The following is an 18,275-nucleotide window of genomic DNA, read 5'->3' on the forward strand; positions in this document are numbered from 1 at the left end:
AAATCCAGGCAGAATGTTATATGTGGTACTGGTTGTAGAGATGACCCAGGCAGGATCACTGCCCTCCAGGTTTTTGTGCGGTAGCTGGGGACAGAAACTTGTAAGGATGACTAACGCAAGGCTCTCCCTGTCCCTGGACCTCAGTCTGCTCATCTGAAAAATGGGACAGATGGAGGAGGAGGTGCAGTCATAGCCTTCCCTCGAGCATTCTGAATTTACGCTTTAAATACATGTACGTCAATTTTATTTTCTTTGCCTGCATGTCTTAGTTGCAGCATGTGGGATCTTTAGTTGTGGCATATGAACTCTGAGTTGCAGCATGTGGGATCTAGTTTCCTGACTAGGGATCGAACCCAGGCCCCCTGCATTGGGAGCTTGGAGTCTTGGCTGCTGGACCAGGAAAGTCCCTTGAATTTACTCCTAGCTTTGCAATTTCCTCTTGTTTCTGGGGGGAGTCAAGGAGACAAAGAGGGGCCTGAGTCCAAGTTGGGCAAGGTTTCCCCAGGGTCCAGGGAGGCGCTGTGAGCAGTGCTGTCACATGGCCAACAGAGGCCCTGCTGTCCAGGGCGCTAAAGTCTAGCCTGTGATGAGGATGGCCAGTCTTGAGAGGTGTTCCAAAGTTCTCAAGCAACATGTTAACAGGGTGGAAGGAGAAAACCAGTTAATGCGTAACTTTCAAGAGAATGTGAGCACACTGTTTATGCAAGGAAAAGTATTCTGTGAAGGTAGTAAAACAGGGCTTTTACAAAAAAAATCTCAAAATATTATTTGGTGATGTTTCAGCCCATTTTCAGGGTTGGAAAGGTAAAATATTAGTTACATCAAAATTAAAATCCAGGCTAATCTAACTACAGAAGACTTGGGGATGGAGGAATTGGCTTGGTGGGAATGGGTTATGGAAGCTGGAGAATCTCTGGGCAGGTCCAGGAGATTGAGCTTCTTCCCCTAAAGGACTTCGTGTTCTTTCTAGGTCTGGGTGCTAAGAATTGAGCCACTTAACCTCAGGGAAAGAGAGATTTCTCCCTTCTACATAAAGACCACAGTTTAGGCTGCTGGTTAAGAGCACATACTGGCTTTGAATACCTGCTTTGCCACTTACTAGCTGTCTGATTTTGGACAAATCCCTTCAAGTCTCTGAACCTCAGTTTTCACATCCATGAAATGAGGGTGAAGGTCACAATTTTTCTTCATAGGACTATGGAGAGGATTCAGTAAAATGTGTGTATAGTGTTCATCTATAAGATGGCATTTATTAAATAGTGGTGGTTATTATTATTATCCTTATCATGATCGGGGTCTTTCAGTGGGGCCTGACCCTTTCAATGGGACCTGACTTCCCAGGGCTTTTGCTGATGGACCCATCTCCTTTCTTCCTGATTCCAGGCCCTGGAGGAAGCACTGAGCATTCAGGCCTCCCCGTCCTCTCCAACAGCATTCGGGAGCCCAGAAGGAGCTGGAGGCCTGCTAAGGAAACAGGAGCTGCTCACGCAGAACGAATTGCTGAAACAGCAGGTGAGGTTGAGCGGAACGGGTTTGGTAGGTGGTGCCCAGTTGGAGCTGGGGAGTTGGAGAATCCCTGAGGGCCTAGGACGGACCTTGAGTCACGCAAGCTGTAATCTGCAGGCCCCTGTCTGGCCGTTGGCCAGGACTCCTGTCTGCTATAGGTTTATCCTTGCCAGCAGTGTATCCCTATCTAGGTCATTCCTCTACCACTGTCATGATTGAAACGTTTCTATGCCCCAGCTCTGCTATTATTTCCCCAATATTTTGAAAACAAAATTTTTAAATTTATGTTTTAAAAATGAACTGTTACTGGACTATATTTGATTTACTATATTCTGTTAATTTCTGTTGTACAGAAAAGTGAATCAGTTATACATATATCCACTCTTTTTCAGGTTCTTTTCCATATAGGTCATTGTGTAGTATTGAGTAGAGTTCCCTGTGCTGTACAGTAGATCCTTATTAGTTATCTCTTTATGTACAATAGTGTGTATGTCATGAAAGCATATGTTTAAATAAACTCAATAAACATATTTAAAAGGGAACTTTAGATTTCTCCTGCAAATGGGAAAACCATTTTTTATTTGTCATAATTAGAAAGTAACTATAAGCAATCAATACAGTAAAGGCAAAACTGTGTTGTTAAACTTTAGCTAGATACTTCTGCCTGATCATGGCTTTGTGCTTGAGTCCTCTGTCCCTTTATTTAAGGGAAATTAATACTAATTAATACTAAAGAACGTTGAGAAGGCTTTGGTTCTCGCACATGCTTCTGTGCTATTTGCTGTCGTGCTTCGGATCCTTCTAAAGCGTCCCGAGCCTGGTCAGCTTCTCACTGATGTGCAGTGAGGATGTGACACTGCAGAGACAGGGCCCCGCACGCCCCTGCCCTGCCAGGGTGCCAGCTCCCACCCCAGAGCCTCGGGAGACGTTTGTAGGCCCCCTGCTCTTGGCACCAGGAGGCCTGAACTCCACTCCTCCACTCAGACTGTTTCTGTGGCCTCCACCTCTCTATGGGTCTCGGCAGAATGGAAGGATGGGACTAGTTTTGATGGCCGTTGACCAGTTTTGTGTTTTTTAGCCATGGGTCCTTTTTTCAAATAAAGCCCTAGGTTGAAGCCCAAAATATAAGATCGAGGGACCCAGAACTATACTCTGTTTGTAGTTGGGGTTGGGGCCAGAGGTACACCTTTTCCTCTCCCCATAGGCATTTTCAAGACAGGGTAAAACCAGCTCTGATGTCTGACTCCTATCAGAGGCCCAGGATTCTGGGTCTGAGCAGGTCTGAGCCCCCACTCAGAGCTGTCCCTCCTCCCTCACCCCCTCCTCCCTTCCCTTCCACCTCCCCTCTAGGTGAAGATCTTTGAGGAGGACTTCCAGAGGGAGCGTAGTGACCGGGAGCGCATGAATGAAGAGAAGGAAGAGCTGAAGAAGCAGGTGGAGAAACTGCAAGCCCAGGTCACCCTGTCCCATGCCCAGGTGAGAAGAGTGGGACCCAGGAGAGGGCAGCTGGCTGTGCCCATGGGGAGGGTGCATGGGTTGGAGGGCCCTGGCGACTCTGGCTGGCAGGACACTCACCGATTCTCCTTCCAGCTCTGCTGATACATTTCTGTGGCCCTCAGAAAGTCCTCTCCCTTCTCTACTTCTCCTAGCCCTGATTTTCCACAATCAGTTTTGATGCCTGTAAAGAGCATAAGTAGGAATTAGCTCTGAGCCATGCACTCTTTGCCACACTGAAGCTAAAAGGTGTGAATGCCGAAGCACAGCAGCGGTGAGGCTTCTGCCGCCGTCCTGACCTGTGTTCAGACCACCCATGGTGAGCAGGCCTCACCCGCGGTCCCTGTCCTGGGCCACGCTCTGCCCCCTAGGGCCCTTTCCCACCGCTGGGCCAGGCAGGACGACCCAGAGTGGCAGCCTCATGTGTTGGCCAGTCCACCCTGCTTAGGCCCTGGATCCAGGCCTGGCCAGGAAGCACCTCTGCTGACAGACTTCTCTCCCTCCCTCTTTCTCTCAGCTAAAAGCCTTCAAAGATGAGGAAAAGGCGAAAGATGCCCTGAGACAGCAGAAGAGGAAAGCAAAGGTGAGCAGGCTTGAGGGAGGAGGCAGTACTTATACATTTTACCTCCTTCAGGGAGCCGCAGTCTGACACGGGAGGCATTGGTTGCTCAGGTGTCCAGCTAACGAGGCCCCAGGTGGCACAGTGGGGAAGAATCTGTCTGCCAATGCAGGAGACACAAGAGACTCGGGATCGATCCCTGGGTCGGGAAGATCCCCTGGAGAAGGAAATGGCAACCTGATCCAGTATTCTTGCCTGGAAAATTCCGTGGACAGAGGAGGCTGGGCCACAGTCCATGGGGTCACAAAAAGTCGGACATGATTGAGTGACTGAGCACACACACACCCAGCAAATAACAGAATGAATTATGAGCTCGACTACACGTTAGGTCCTCTGTCCCTTTATTTAGGGCGTGGTGCTAAGTGCTTTACAAACAAAACAAAAAACGCAACTAGAGCATTTAGAACAGTATATGGCAGAGAACAAGTGCTCAGGGCATACCAGCTGTCATGATAGGTGATATTCTGGGCCCAAGTGTAGCCTTCCATGGCCACGTGCCAGTCTTCAGAGAGCTGAGACTCTAAGTAGAGAATGGGGGATGGGATGAATGTCACTGAGGTGGCCCATGCAGCCTGCCACAGACCAGAGCCAGATGCCACCTTTCTTGCAGACCTCGGCAGACCGCTACCACCTGGAGCCACACCCGGAGCACCTCTGTGGGGCCTGCCCCTATGCCTACCCACCCATGCCCCCCATTGGGCCACCCCCTGGCTTTGAGGACTGGTCCCAGATCCGCTACCCACCACCCCCCACGGCCATGGAGCACCCGCCCCCACTTCCCAACTCACGCCTCTTCCGTCTGGTGAGTCTGTGCCTCCTCCCTCACTCCAGGACACACACACAGGCCAGCCAGACACATGCCAAGGGCAAGGTCAACAGAGAGGGTCAGAAGCTGCATCCTTGGCCCCTTGAGAACAGACTGATGTGCAGCCTGCCATCCCCGGGGCAGGACCTTCCAGCTCAGGGTTGCTCAAGGGCCCCAGTATGGGACAGAAAAGGCTGGGTAAGGAAGCAGGGCCAGCAGGAGGGCTCTCTCCTGCCAGCCAGGCCAGAAGTTTGACCTTTTTCATGACCTCCACATGTCAGCAGGTATAAAGTCTTCACCATGCTTTCTCTCCCTTCGCTTTTTCTTCTCTTTTCCTTCTCAGTTTACCTTTTCTGTTTTCCTCCTTTTTTTTCCTTATCATTCTGTCTCCAGAGTTGCTGACTGCTTTCTCATTCTCTGCAGTGCCCCTGCCACAGCCCCTCAGGCATCCCTCCCTCAACCTGGTCAGTGCCAGCTGCCCCCTATCCCACGCACTTCTCCCCCATGACCATTCCTTACATGCATCTTTAAACCCTGGAGTGTACTGTGGGACTGTAGAGCCTTGGATTCAAATCAAAGCTTGACCACTTGCCAAGATGGATGACCTTTGACAAGGTACTCCACCCCTTTGAGCCTCAGTTTGCCAACCTGTAAAATGGAGTTGGTAACCTGGGTTGTTGTAAGGATTCAGTTACAGTTGATTAATATGAACTTAGTACTATTCTGGCACAGTAGCTGCTACTATGGTTATTGATTACTAAGCACCAGTTTTGTTGCAGCCAGAATACACCTGGCGGCTGCCCTGTGGAGGGGTACGTAATCAGAGCTCCCAAGTGATGGACTTACCTACTGCCAGGCCTACGGAACCAGGTAAGTGTGACTCCTGGTAATGGGTCTTGATTTATAAAAAGATAATTTTTTAATCTGCCAGGATTGTCCCAGTTTGGGGGCAGTCTTGCTACCTGCTGATCTCAGTGGAGGAGAGGCCCAAGTTTCTCCAATAGTGTTGTGAAGAAAGGGGTGGTGACTGCATCATGAAGGAGTTGAAACCATTCCTTCCATTGATTATAGTTTAATGTTCTAAGTGCCATGCTCTGTGTAAGATGCTGGGGAGGCCAAGACAAGTGCAAAGGCCTTGGTGGGAGGGAGTGAAGAACTGTGGCTGACTTGAGGATCGACAGAAGTCTGGCTTGGCTAGAGCCAGGAACAAGATGGAAAAGGGAGGCAGGCAAGGCAAGGTCAGCAAGGTTGGTAGGTCCCACCACAAGGGCCTTGTAAGCCCCAGCAGGAGGGCTGGTCTTTATCCTAAGGATAGCCTGCAGGCCTTGGACATTTTAAAATGGTCTGTTTGCTGGTTGCCAAAGGACTCTGGGCCCTTAGTCTCTCCCTTGCTTTCTGTGAGGCTTTCTTGGGATCTTGCCTGTGGGGGCTTCTGGGAATAGAATCGCAACTAGTGGGAGCCATGGGGAGGCCAAGTCCATCTCAGCACAAAGGGGAGTTTTCTAAAGGTCGCAGCTGTGCAGAAATGGAGCCTGCCATGCCTGGTGGTCGAGGGCCCCCCTGCAATAGTGTGGGCAGAGGCTGCAGGGCAACTCGGAGGGAGTGTGGTTTGGAGGATCTCGTGGTTGGGAGGAGGAGGCGTTGAGCTGGTCAGTCACTTTCTCATGTTTTCCCGTGGAGCCCTAGGGGTTCTGTGGAGCCATAGGAGTCTGTTTTGATGAGGGCAGAGGGTGGCCAAATGGACAGGACTGTCCCTTCTCCCAGAACTACTCCATTTCTGGGATCTGGAACCAGACTGACTGGGTGCCAACACTTCCTAGACCTGGGACCTTGAGCAAGTTTTTAAAAACTCCCCTGTGCCCCATTTCTCTCCCCCATAAAGGGGTAATAATCTGCCTGCTTCCTAGGTCTGGGCAAGGATTGAATGACAAATATACTTAAGGTGCTTCGACCATGGCCTGGCACTCATTAACACCCAACAACCCTGGTTTTTTCCCCACTCTCACTGTATTTGTTTCTATAGGACTTTGAAACCTACTGAACCACCTCATCTTTAAGTCCTAAATTTGTTTATTTAGAGTCCACCAAAAATGACCGTGAAGGACCTCAGTGAAACCAGTCCCTTGGCTCCACCTCGTCTCACAGAGCCAGCTGACTTCAGATGACTGGAAAGCTAGAGGCCACAGGCTCTGTGTGGCCAGAGCTGCAGCCACTCGGGAGGCTGAGATGGATGGCCAGCTTGAGCCCTGGCCCAAACCTGGACAGTCTGCAAACTGGAGAGGCTCCATCCAGAAGGCGTCCATCTGGGCCTCTCCTTTGGAGTGACTGGGAAAAGCCTACTACTGTGCCCTCAAGTGGAGAGAGGTGCCATCGGCCTGGACCTGCCATCCTCTGCGGACACTGCTGGCAGATGCCGATCTCCAGTTGAGAGACGCCCATCGGCCGAGGGGCCCCAGCCTGGAGCCGCCAGGCCCTCAGCTGGAGCCTTGTGGTGTGGAGGCCTGGACTGGGGTGGCTCTTGATCCCTGGACAGCTGTTTGCACGAATCTTGGACATAAATCCAAGCTAGAGATGAGCATTTTGTGACCGGATTTCTTTTATGCCCTGGCTAATGTGCTCCTCCTTGTCAACCAGAGTGCTGCTTTCCTGGCCCCCCTTCCGTCTGTGCCCTTTGCCTCCCAGACGCAACCCCCCATCCGCCCCCACAAGAGCACCACCATTACTCTTGGCAGGTATCCCCTGGGATCCTGCTCAGAGCTTCTATGAGGGTGGAGCATCCAGGAGCTGGGGGTCAGGTGACCTGAGTTTACACTCCAGTCCTGCCCCTCACTTGTCAGGAGACACTGGGCAAGGCCTGGCCCTTCCGTGAGCCTTAGTTTCCTCATCTGTCAAATGGAACAGCTCATCTCAGCGCTAGCTGCCTTAGAGAGAACTGTGGGGTGACCGTAGATGTGAGCTGGTTTTATAGACTCCAGATGCTGAGTGAGGCACCAGAGCGGGCCTAGGTGGAAACCAAAAAGCAAGGACCTGAAGCCCTCAGTTCATTCCTTCCTCCCACCTCCAGCTTTCCTGCCCCCGTGCTGGGGCAGCCCCATGGAAGAAGCATGACAGTAGGCTCAGCTGCTGCAGAAAGGCCTTTACTAGGCAGACAGGGGTGAGTCTCATGCCAGTGGGTCAGGGTGAGGGGAGAGGACACACCCCCCGAGGGAGTGGGGTGGCATCCCTGGCCGGGGGCCTCAGCCTGAATGCACTAAAGGCTGGCCCCTCAGACAGGCTCAAGGGAGGCCCGCCCACGCGGGCTTCGGGCCCCTCCTTCATGGCGATGCCGCCCCCTCACATGGGGAACGTGGCCCCTGCTCTCACATCTGCCTTGGCGACTCTCAGGGAACGCTGTGGGGGTGGTGGGGTGGGGGGCAGGGGAGGGCCCTCAGGAAGGAGCGAGGCTGTGTGGTGGAGAAGGAGGGGGTCAGGCAGTGCGGCGGACCCAGAAACTTCCAGGCACTTCTGGGTGGTGTTTGGAGGCAGTAAGAGATGCCAGCCCGGTAGGGTGAGGTCCTGGTTAAAGCAGAACAATTGAATCTAGAGCTGGTTTTTCAGTTTGGACTCAGCTGAAAGTGGATGGTTATCACTGGAACAGAGAACTAGAAGGAAAGGGAAGTTCCTCTCTGGCATTCTTCACGGCACACAGCTGTTGCCACATATACACTTGTGCAGGTTGACACATGTGGCCCTGTACTCGTGTGTACACACGCCTGTAGGCATGTGTGCAAACGCCCATGTGCAGAGCAGTACGGACACAAACGTTCATCTCAGGCTGGGGCCTTGTGTAACAGTAAAGGGTCTAGCATGGGAGTGTGGTGTAGTTGGAGAAATGGGTTCCTTCCTGAACAGAGTCCTCCCTAGCCCGTGTGGTGGACTTGGGGGGAGGGGCGGTGGGCCTCAGTTACTTCCCCTTGGCCTCCCAGACCGCCCGCCGCCGCATGTAGGTCAGGATGTCCATCTTGACAGAGTTGACCGTGGTGCGGTGGTACCAGCGCATGATGGGGATGCCGTCTGGCCCCACCAGGAACTTCTCAAAGTTCCACCGGATGTCATGGACCTTCATGGGTTCCCAGAAAAGGCGGTCAGGTGAGCCTAGGAGCTCCGAGGTAGGAGGACAGGAGTTCTGGAGCACAGACGAGAGAAGTGTCAACTCTGCCTGGGGCCCTTCCCACCCTCTTATCCCTCCTCCTTCCCAGGACTTCTCGGGGGAAGGAGAATAGCCGGGCATTGAGAAAAGAGCACCAGGTTGGGAGTTAGAAAACTGAATCCCAGCACCAGCTTTGGTTCTAGCAGTTTGTGAGACCCTAAGCTTGTCCCTTCTGGGGCCTATCTGTAAAATGAGTTGGTGAGCCCCTAGGGTCTACAAAGCCCTCTAGTTGGAATAATAATCAGATGCCAGGAAACTCCGCAAGAGCCCAGGAATAAAGGAGGGTGGCACGGGCCTAGTCTACGTGGCCTGGGGCCAGGAGCGGCTGCAGCCCCGTCCGGAGCCAGCATCAGCCAGGGAGAGAGGCTCTTCAGGAATGTGGCTTGGCTGTGTACTCACCTTCAGGAACGTGTAGAACTTCTGCTCTTTCTCCCCATTCACATCGCCTTTCTCAAACAGTTGGAAATTGGGGGTGAAGCCCCCACCTGGTCGAACATACCTAAGAGGAATATTTTTGTGTGGGTCCCAGATACATGGGCTCAGAAATAAGACGAGGGGACAGAACTGGGGAAGGGGGGTTGGGAATCTGGATTTTATGCTATAATGGGCAGTGGGAGCCAGTGACTGTTAAATGGGCACAGGTATAATGTGGGTCAGCAGTCTTCCTTCAATTTGGTAACTGCTCAATAACCGCTGCCCTCAACCTGTCCTTCCCTTACCCCAACATGGCTGACAGCCACCATCCCTGACCCTGTCTCTCTCCTGGTACCTCTTCCACTTGTTCCACTAAACAGAGTTCCTGGAAGGAGAGAGTAGTTCTTGGTGGCTGATGAATATCCATCGTGAGTAGGGGCCAGCATAAAAGATGCCTGGAGCCTGGGCTGGGGCACAGGGTGGGAGGGATGTGTTAGAGGAGCTTTCTCAGGACACTGAGTCAGCACTCACTTGAGGGTGGCTAGGATCTCCGAGTTCTCTCCTGGTTCTTGTTTTCCAAATTGGTTGCAGGGGAAGCCCAGAATGACCAGACCAAATGGTTCAAGCTCTTCCTGCAGTGCATTCAGTTCTGGAACAGGGAGAGAGCAGAGATGGAGATAGCCCTGGTGAGGAGTCCCACCTCCTGTGTACCATCCACCTCCCCACCCCATTGTATAGCTGAAATCACTGAGGCCTGATGGGAAGGGACTTGCCCAAGATAATTCATTGAGTGTGGCATTGCTGGCATTCAAGCCCCGTCCTATGGAGTCCAACCTGGATGGGTTGGAGGTCTGGGGGAGAAGAGAGCAATGTGCTTTCTCAAATTAGTAAACAGACACCCACTGCCTAAACCCACCACCTGGGCCTGTAGGCTGTGGGCTCCTTCAGGACTCTCAGGACTGAGTTTCCTGGAGTGAGAACCATCCATCCCTGGGCAGAAGGCAGATGACTTCCCTGGGGTGGGATCGAGCCCTCACACCCCTCCTATACTTTGGGTATTCAGGGGCCCAGGGGAAAGCCTGGCCCAGCTCTCACTCCTCTCGGTGCCTCCTGGTCTCTTGTGCAGCATCCATGGTCAGCCCACCTCTTGCCCAAATGCACTGTGCTCTATTCCAAGGGCTACATGGAAGCATTCTAGACAGAGCACTCACTACCCACTGGGCCATCCAGTTCACTGTCATTGCACTTCCAGGAATCTGCCCTGACTCTCAGGCAGAACATTCTAAGTTAGATTGTCCTTGCCTCCCTCCCACACCCCCAAAGCATTTTCTGGTGGGTGTTGTCAGATGCCTTTGGCTTGCCTGTGCCCTGGCTTTTGACTCTGACCCAGCTAAGGAGAAAGAAGTAGGGGGTACCAGGGATCATGAAACCAGTTCTGTCACTAACACACAAACTCTGGGGACTCAGGCCAGGGGCCAAGAGAAGCACTGAGGCAGATGGGCTGAGGACAGGGGAGAATTTCTCAGCAAGAGGAAGCTACTGTTTCTTACTCCAATGAAAGGAAGTTCCAGGCACAAACCCAGTCTCCTCCATCCTTCTTCTTTTAGGGCAGTTGAGATACCCAGGGATGAAGGACAACTGAGAATCTTCTAGAACGTGTTTATAGGGGGTCAGACCTCAGGTTATATAATTATTTTCACAGAACCACAGAACACAGTAGGATTCAGGTACAGGGTTTGAAATCTCATGATGACCATCACCCCCATTCTCCTTGCACCAGAAAAGCTCCTGTGATTGGAATGTGCCCAACTGGCAAAAACATCCCCAAACACATCAGGGGAAGAGCGGGTGGCTCTTACCAACGTACTGGCCCGTCAGGCCTCAGTAGCTGGCCACGTTGACGAAGAGGATGTATTTGCCAGCGTACTGCTTAAAGGGGATGTACTCCTCCCCATCGATGGTGAGGGCCCCGTACTCATAGATGGTGCCACCCACACCAGCGTGGCAGTCCGTCTGCAAGAAAAGACCAGCACCAGGGAGCGGTTAGAGCCTGAAGGGAACTTGGACTCCACCATTTTCAAGATACCAGGGAGTGGCGGAACACATTTGCCCACGTGGTCTTGACTTGCCCAAGAATTCAAACTGGACTAGAACTGAAGTCTCCTAATGCATTGCACAAGATAATAATATTAAAAGCATTGAACAAGCTGGTGAGTGCTATGGAAACTTGGAGAAATAACTATGGTCATTACTTCTGCATCACTTGTCAGTTTAGACAGCCACCAGGCAGGCTGTGAGGGAGACTACCGCCATGCCGGTGTTACTGGATGGGATGGTGGAGACTGGAAGCTGTTAGAATAACGCAGGCAAGTGGTGATGAGAGCCAGAAGTAGACCGTCGTGAAGGAAGAGCTGAACAGAAACAAGGAAACGACAGTGTGGAAAATGGTGATTCAGACGTTTCCAATCTGGAGAACTGGAAAGCTGAGGCTGTTGTTCAAAAATAGGGAAGTAGGATAGGGGCCAGAAATGGGGCCAGGCCTGCTGGGAGGATTAAATGGGATGGTCAGGATAAAGCCCAGTGCCTGGCATAGATCCGATGTTCCCTGCATTGAGCAGTGTGACAACAACCTTGAGGCCTTCCTCTTTGCCCAACTGTTGCTCCACAGTCCGCCTCCAGACTAGTAGAGTCAGTGAACAATGGGCTGTGAGTTGGGGAACCAGCTCTGCCTCTAATTCCCTGTGTGGTCTTGGACTTGTCCTTTCTCTTCTCTGGGCCTCAGTTTCCTCATTTATAAAGTGAGAACCTTGAACTGGACCAGCTGTTCTGAACCATGATGGCTTGACAGCATTGCTTTCGGTGGGAGAAGAGGGAATGGATTACTGCCAGCAAGTGGGATGTGGAATTTACACCCACCCCACCCCCAACTCTATCCTCATCTCATCTCTACCATTTTTTGATGCAGACTACAAAAATCTGGGTTTAGTCTTGAGAGAGCATCATGGCATCACTACCACAATTAGCAGGTGGGCTGGCAGTCCTGGCCTGGACATCTGAGGAGAGGCAGGAAGACAATAAACAAACTGAATGCAAGCTAGCATTATAGACCAGAGACAGGTGGTTGGAGTTAAGAGAAGCAGATTCACGCACTCTGTTCTGGCCAGTCCTGGAAGACTTGCTGTTAAGGTGAGGTGCACCTGGGCCCAGCCGAGTGAAGAGAGCCGTCTGGGCTGGCAGGGCGTAGCCCTGGGTGGGTGTAAGAAAGCCACTCTGTCTTGGAGACTCCGTAGGCCTGTGAGCTGGGGGAGCTGGACTCCTTCCACATGGTCATTTCCTGACTGCTGCAAGTGTTCTTGGCTCTGGTACGAATTCCCTGCTTCACGTGAGTCTAATATTCCGTGCCCCGTGACTTCTGGTGGGTGCCAGAGACAGGCCTGAGACCTAAGCTTGACATTCCTCCAGCCCCTGGGTCTCAGCTCCAGCTCAGCTCCAGCTCCAAGTGCAAACAGCCAGGACACAACAAACACACCCTAGCCAGGCCTCCTGCCTGCCTCTCTACTTCACCCTGGCCAAAAAACAAACTGTGAAATGGGGAGGAAAAAAAAAAGCCAAGAAGTTGTCTAAATAAGGGAAGCTTGAAAACAGCAGGAGGATCAGCTTTTAAGCCCATTTTCAGGGTGGGGTGGGGCAAGGGGAATCTCCTCTCATTAGATTTGAGTCTTGCTGGCTGTGTGTCCCTGAGCAAGTCACTTTCAATCTGAGTTTCCATCTGTTGATGGGCGAAGGAAAAACCACCTGTCTCCCAAAATGGCTGTGGGAATTTGCTAGTAGATTAAAACCATCTTGAAAGCCCCTTGGAAAGAAACCCAGCCCCTGTCCCCTCATCAAGGGGTAGGGTAAAGGGCACTGACATTGCTGTGTTACTGTGAAGAAGACTGGAATGTTCCCCAGTCGGTATGAGGAAGCTGATGCACTGGGCAGAGTATTTGCAGGAAAAGGGACCTGTGACAAAACCTCCTGCTTTCTACTGGGCCTGCAACACTGGTGCTGTGGGTTCAGATGGAGAGGGGTCAGAGAGTGACAATGGTAGGGGAAAGAGCCACAGCCGGCTCTCAATACTAAGCATGCGCCCCACCTCCTTATAGGCCCCACCCCTTTTCTTGTGGGTCCCTGAAGTCCCAGACCCCTGCACCTTAACCAGGAGGTCAGAGGAGATGGGGGTGGGGCGGGGGGGAAGTTAGCTCAATCCTCCCACAATTGCACAAGACAGGAGAGTTCAGACGGCTTGAGAGTGGGAGGGGAGACCCTGCCAGGACCCCGGCTGGCTTGCATTGCTGGTCCTGTGTCTCTCTCCTCACTCATCTTACCACTCCCAACAGTGTGAAGGTATGAGAGGAGAGCTGGACTGGGGGCAGGAGACCTGAGTTCTAGGCCTGGCCAGGCCTCCCATGCAACTACATGTGACTACTCCTGTCTCTTCTCTGGGGCTCTGGCTCCTTGATTATGAGATGGGGTCAGATTCAGGGCTGTCTAGAGGGCTCTTCAGCTCTGACTGTCAGCCAGTGCTTCCTTCATTCTATCTGCCTGATTTAGTCACCTAGAAACCAGCGGTTACTAGGAGCCCATGCACGTCAACAGCTGTTATTCTTTCTAGCCTCTGTAAAGTCCTTTTGTAGGGGAAGGACAGGAAGCCTGGGCAGCCTTAAGATGGACTGGAGAGGTGACAGCGAGAAAAGGCTTTGTTCCCCAGCCCCTCCCTTTGAATTGAGTGGAGGCAAATATCCCTCTGGGGCTGTCACATCCTTTCCTCTACTTGCCCCTGGCCCCCTGCCTTGGCCCTGGAGCTGGGGGTAAGATAAGCAGTGATTGAGTCCTAGAAACGGAGGCTATGACATTTCAACCCTCTCAAGACCTGGGAGGAAAGATGGGGCAGGACCAGACTGTCATGGGCTAGCAAATCCTAGCTGGTGGCATCTGATATGATCGCACCCCACTCTAAGGCTTTTCTAGACCATACCCATCCCGTTTTCTCTGAATCCATCTATTCCTCCCCAGAGTTCTACAGAGAACTCATGGCTATGATGAGCTATTCATGGGATCCATGTTCTTACCTCCACCTTCTTGAAACAGGGCCCCATCTTCCCGTCTCTGCTTCTCCCCAAACTGAGGTTATAGGACTGACTCCATGATGCTGCCCTACCCATGGCCTGCCCTCACTTCAGTTCCACACCCTAATATCAAAACTCAGACCCATCCCTGCCCTGGAAAATACCTTCTGAATTGGAGGTTATGAACAAGACTGGATACAAAGCCAGAGGCTAGGAGGAAGTGGCCCCATAACCATCCAGTCTCTAGGCTGACTCCCAGGAGAGGCAGACTGATTAGAATTTAGGCTGACAGGACGGGATAGAAACAAGCAGAAGTAACCTTGCATTTTTAATGAGCTTCCTGAACAATAGATAGGATTACGGAAATGGAATTGTGGAGTCATAAGACCTTAGAATGGAAGATTTGAGAAACACAGACGCACAAAGCTTCTTGATTTTATACAGGTGAGGGGTGTGTGCTGGTGTGTGTGCCAGTGTGTGTGTGCCAGTGTGTGTGTGTCGGTGTGTGTATGTATTGGGAGGCTGGAAACAAAATCTCTCTCTTTGGGTCTATGCCTGGCTCCTGACTCCCCACCCCGGGGAAGAGGAGAGGTCTAAGCATGTCAGGTCACCCCTGCTCCTGACCTCAGCATCCCCACTCTAGCTAAGGACCACACGCTCTACTGAGGGTAGACTAAGGCTCAAGAGAATTCTGCCTCTCCTACGGAGCTGGCAGGCCAATAAGGGCTGTGGCTGATGGGTACTGAGGCTGCCCCAAACAGGAAACCCTCCAGAGAATGGTGTGTGGATTTTGTAGCTTCTCCAAGCATCCCCTCTGAAGTCTTCAGCCTCTCTGTGCCCTGTGCTCTTACCTCCAGTGGATGGAGAAATTGAGGTCCGCAAAGGATGAGAGGTCTAGTCAGCGTCCTGGGCGTTCTTTGCTGCCAACCCAGAGCTCGTTCTGTCAGCCCCTTTTACCAGTATCCCAGCATCCTGCCTGCATTTATGCTTGGGCCATTTGGGCACCACACATTGCCTGCCAGTCTCCCTGGGAACTCTGCAGCCACCCAGACCCCGAGTCTCCACGCCATTTTCTGGGCCCCCCTCCCCCTTCAGGGTCCACTGGAAGGGAAGGGTCTCAGAAACAGACGGTGGTTTGGATGTAGCAAGGCGGCCCGGATGTAGCGGTGGGGGAAGAAAGTGTGAACTCTGGAGAGACAAACCTTCGTCCCTAATTCATTCCGCCCACCAGGAGCACCCAGGTCTCCAGCAGATGAAACTGCGAAGAGTCTGACGACAGTCTGAGTGCGCCAAAGACGGAGGCAACGGGAGTTAAGGGCGTCTCTCGCACCTAGGTTATCACCCTTCTAGAGGGAAGCCCTCACTGAGAGATGGTGACACCTGCGGGCTGTGTTCTTTCCCCTGGCCCCCCACCCCCGAGGCTCACTCACCTTCGACTTCTCCTGTCCCTGGCTCGGGGGAATGAAGCCGGCCAGGAGCAGGGAGAGAAGGCAGGATGCCCGGAAGAGCCGGGCCATGATGGGCTGGGGGCGCGTCTCGGCTCGCCGCAGACGCTGTCTGATCCCGGGCCACGGTCCGTCTGAGGTGTCATCTGCTCTCATCTACCTTTCAAGCCCTCAGCGATGACCAATCCGCGGCCGGGCCTGAGTCTTTGTAGCCAATTGCAAGGCGCCTGGCATTTCAGGGGCGGGCATGACTTCCCCTCCGCTTCCCCCGCTGGGCGACAGTGACATAAGCAAGTCTGGGCCGAGAGACGGGAGCCAGGTGCTTGTGAACGTGAGGCAGCCCCCTCTTCTTTCGACTCCAAAGTGCTGGAAGTGGCAAGCACCGTGTCCTCAGCCCAGCTAGAGAAAGGACTTTAAAAGGCACCGAAGAACTGATGGAACTTCCCTTGGTGTTCCCTGTTTCCTCCTGCCTCCAATCTGGTAGAAGGGATATCAAGGACTTAAAATGTCAGCAAGATCTGGAGTGAGACCTCCAGGAATATTTACTCTATGTAGGCTTAGTGCTTAAAAAGCAACGAGTTGACTGCTCTAGAATTTTTGAATGCAGCCCCGTTCCCTAGAAGAACATTGGGATTCCTCAGCTGGTTTGAGAGCAGAAAATACATTTATTCCCTCTGTAGTCTTGAACAAATTGCTTTCCCTCTCTGGGTCTCAGTTTCCCAGAACGGCATGATGGGATTGGTTGATGCTGTCTAAGGCCCTTCTTAGGCTAGATGACTTGCTTCTAAAAATAAGTGACGGACCTAGACCAGGAGTCCCTTGAGAGTAGGGACCATAATCACCAGCTGGCACAGGGTCTAGGACACATCAGGTGCTTAGTATTTGTGGCATTAGTCAACGGATTTGGGGGTTTCCCTGATAGTTCAGTGGTTTAAGGCTTCCCTGGTGGCTCAGATGGTAAAGAATCTGCCTGCAATTCGAGAGACTCAGGTTCGATCCTGGGTTGGGAAGATCCCCTGGAGAAGGAAATGGCAACAATCCAGTATTCTGACCTGGAAAATTCCATGGGCAGAGGAGCCTGGTGGGCCACAGTGCATGGGGTCGCAAAGAGTCGGACATGAGTAAGTGACTACAGTTTCTTTTTCAGTGGTTTAAACTCTGTGTGTCCAGTGCAGGGGGCGCAGGTTCAATCCCTGGTCAGGGAACTAAGACCCACATGAAAAAAAAATCAATGAATTTGTTTCTCTGCTTTGAGATGCTGATGACCAGGTCAGGCAGTTCAAGGTCCATGCATGATTCTATCCACAGACAGCGATATGTGTCGGAGTCAGTGCTTCACAAATCAGACTAAAAAAGTCATCTGAGAAGCTTTTCATACAGATACCTATGTCCCCTTTCAGAATCACTGCATTACAATCTCTAGGGGCAAAGGCTGAGATTCCACCTTCAGCCATGTTCCAGAGCTGACTCTGAGGCAGGTGATTCTGTGTCTTCTGATGGACAAGTGCCTTGAGATACCATGCCTTTATCATGATTTAAGATGGTATGATCCCCGTGGGAATTTGGAAGGGCTGTCTTGATCCCGCATTCTCTGTGAAGCCTTCCTTACCTCAAACCACAGCCTATTGAAGTGAAGGGAGTCTTGAAGGCCTTTAACTTTAAATGAGTTAAAGCACAAAAGCATTTGAACAGTGTCTGACACAGAGTATGTAGTCAACAAATATTATTTATTCAATTGTCTCATTTTGCTGAAGCCTAGAGATGGGGAACAATTCACCCACAGCAAATTGGTGGCGAAGAGGGGACCAGAATCCAAGCCTAGAGTACATTCTTGGGCCCTCTGGACTTTGTTCTGTTGTATCTTGAAGGTCATATTTACCCAAAGATACAAACATCTGTATACATAGTTTGTCAGAAATCCATTATTCATTTGCATCAGTAGGTATCTAGAATTCCTCATAATATGTGCCTAGCACCTTGTCAACACCATGAAAGAGGGGACTTTCCTGGTGGTCCAGTGGTTAAGACTTCACCTTCTAATGCAGAAGGCATGGGTTCGATCCCTGGTCAGGGAGCTAAGATCCCACATGCCTCACAGCCACAAACCAGAAGATAAACAACAGAAGCAGTACTGTAACAAGTTCAATAAAGTCTTTAAAAATGGTCCACATCAAAACAAAAAATGTTAAACAAACAAAAACCATGAAAGATGCCAGAGAGTTTTCTGGAAGTTACAATCCCTGCCTTCAAAGTGAGTCCAACAGAGCCAGGACTAGGGTGAGGCGAGTGCAGAGATGGCACCCGTGAGTGAGTGCCTGCTTATACGGTGCACCCAGAGTGCCTGAATTGCCTTACCCTAATCCTAGCCCTCGTGTTCAATTTCTTTGGGGAAAACAAGGAGTCAGAACCTTAGGCTTGCAGTAGGGCCACAGACAAATGACTTTCCTTCTCTGGCCCATCTGTTAAACAAGGGTCCTTGACAATCTCTCCATGGTGGGCTCTGCAGCTCCAAGGGTCTAAGGAAAACCTGGGCTGAACCAGACTTAGAAGTACTGATCTCATGAACAGTGGGTGGGAGGTTAGGGAGCATAGCCTGCCAGTGGACTGGGCCTTCCTGTTGTGTACTACTTTCAAAGACAGTTCGAGCCTCAGTACAAAGACCTTGAAGACAAGAATGAATATCATACTTGCTAAC

General features: G+C 51.7%; 2 protein-coding genes and 1 long non-coding RNA gene across 10 annotated transcripts in view; 1 reads left to right on the top strand and 2 right to left on the bottom strand.

The window, feature by feature from the left end:
- The window catches only part of TNIP1 (TNFAIP3 interacting protein 1), a 44,322-nt gene extending 37,323 nt beyond the window's left edge, over positions 1 to 6,999 (top strand). For 4 of the 8 annotated variants that reach the window (XM_027545925.1, XM_027545922.1, XM_027545923.1 and 1 more), the window contains 6 exons: positions 1,384 to 1,512; positions 2,857 to 2,982; positions 3,518 to 3,583; positions 4,230 to 4,421; positions 5,204 to 5,294; positions 6,503 to 6,999. In XM_027545925.1, the coding sequence (XP_027401726.1) occupies positions 1,384 to 1,512; positions 2,857 to 2,982; positions 3,518 to 3,583; positions 4,230 to 4,421; positions 5,204 to 5,294; positions 6,503 to 6,537 (639 nt within the window). In that variant the 3' untranslated portion in view covers positions 6,538 to 6,999. Of the gene's footprint in view, positions 1 to 1,383; positions 1,513 to 2,856; positions 2,983 to 3,517; positions 3,584 to 4,229; positions 4,422 to 5,203; positions 5,295 to 6,447 lie in introns of all 8 variants that reach the window. The other 4 variants (XM_027545928.1, XM_027545926.1, XM_027545924.1 and 1 more) reach the window with 3 other exon arrangements.
- LOC113895144 lies at positions 2,989 to 4,247 on the bottom strand. Its single transcript, XR_003511763.1, has 3 exons — positions 4,061 to 4,247; positions 3,626 to 3,719; positions 2,989 to 3,184 (listed from the first exon to the last, which is right to left on the bottom strand). It is a non-coding gene; the product is annotated as an uncharacterized LOC113895144 (long non-coding RNA).
- Positions 7,000 to 7,545: 546 nt separating the features above from the next.
- GPX3 (glutathione peroxidase 3) lies at positions 7,546 to 15,726 on the bottom strand. The gene is made up of 5 exons (XM_027545930.1): positions 15,566 to 15,726; positions 10,887 to 11,040; positions 9,559 to 9,676; positions 9,013 to 9,112; positions 7,546 to 8,589 (listed from the first exon to the last, which is right to left on the bottom strand). The coding sequence occupies exons 1-5, from the start codon at positions 15,650 to 15,652 to the stop codon at positions 8,368 to 8,370; spliced, it is 681 nt and encodes a 226-aa protein (XP_027401731.1). The 5' UTR covers positions 15,653 to 15,726; the 3' UTR covers positions 7,546 to 8,367.
- Positions 15,727 to 18,275: the final 2,549 nt, after the last annotated feature.

This window comes from Bos indicus x Bos taurus, chromosome 7, assembly GCF_003369695.1.
Source record: "Bos indicus x Bos taurus breed Angus x Brahman F1 hybrid chromosome 7, Bos_hybrid_MaternalHap_v2.0, whole genome shotgun sequence".
NCBI classification, from domain to species: domain Eukaryota; kingdom Metazoa; phylum Chordata; class Mammalia; order Artiodactyla; family Bovidae; genus Bos; species Bos indicus x Bos taurus.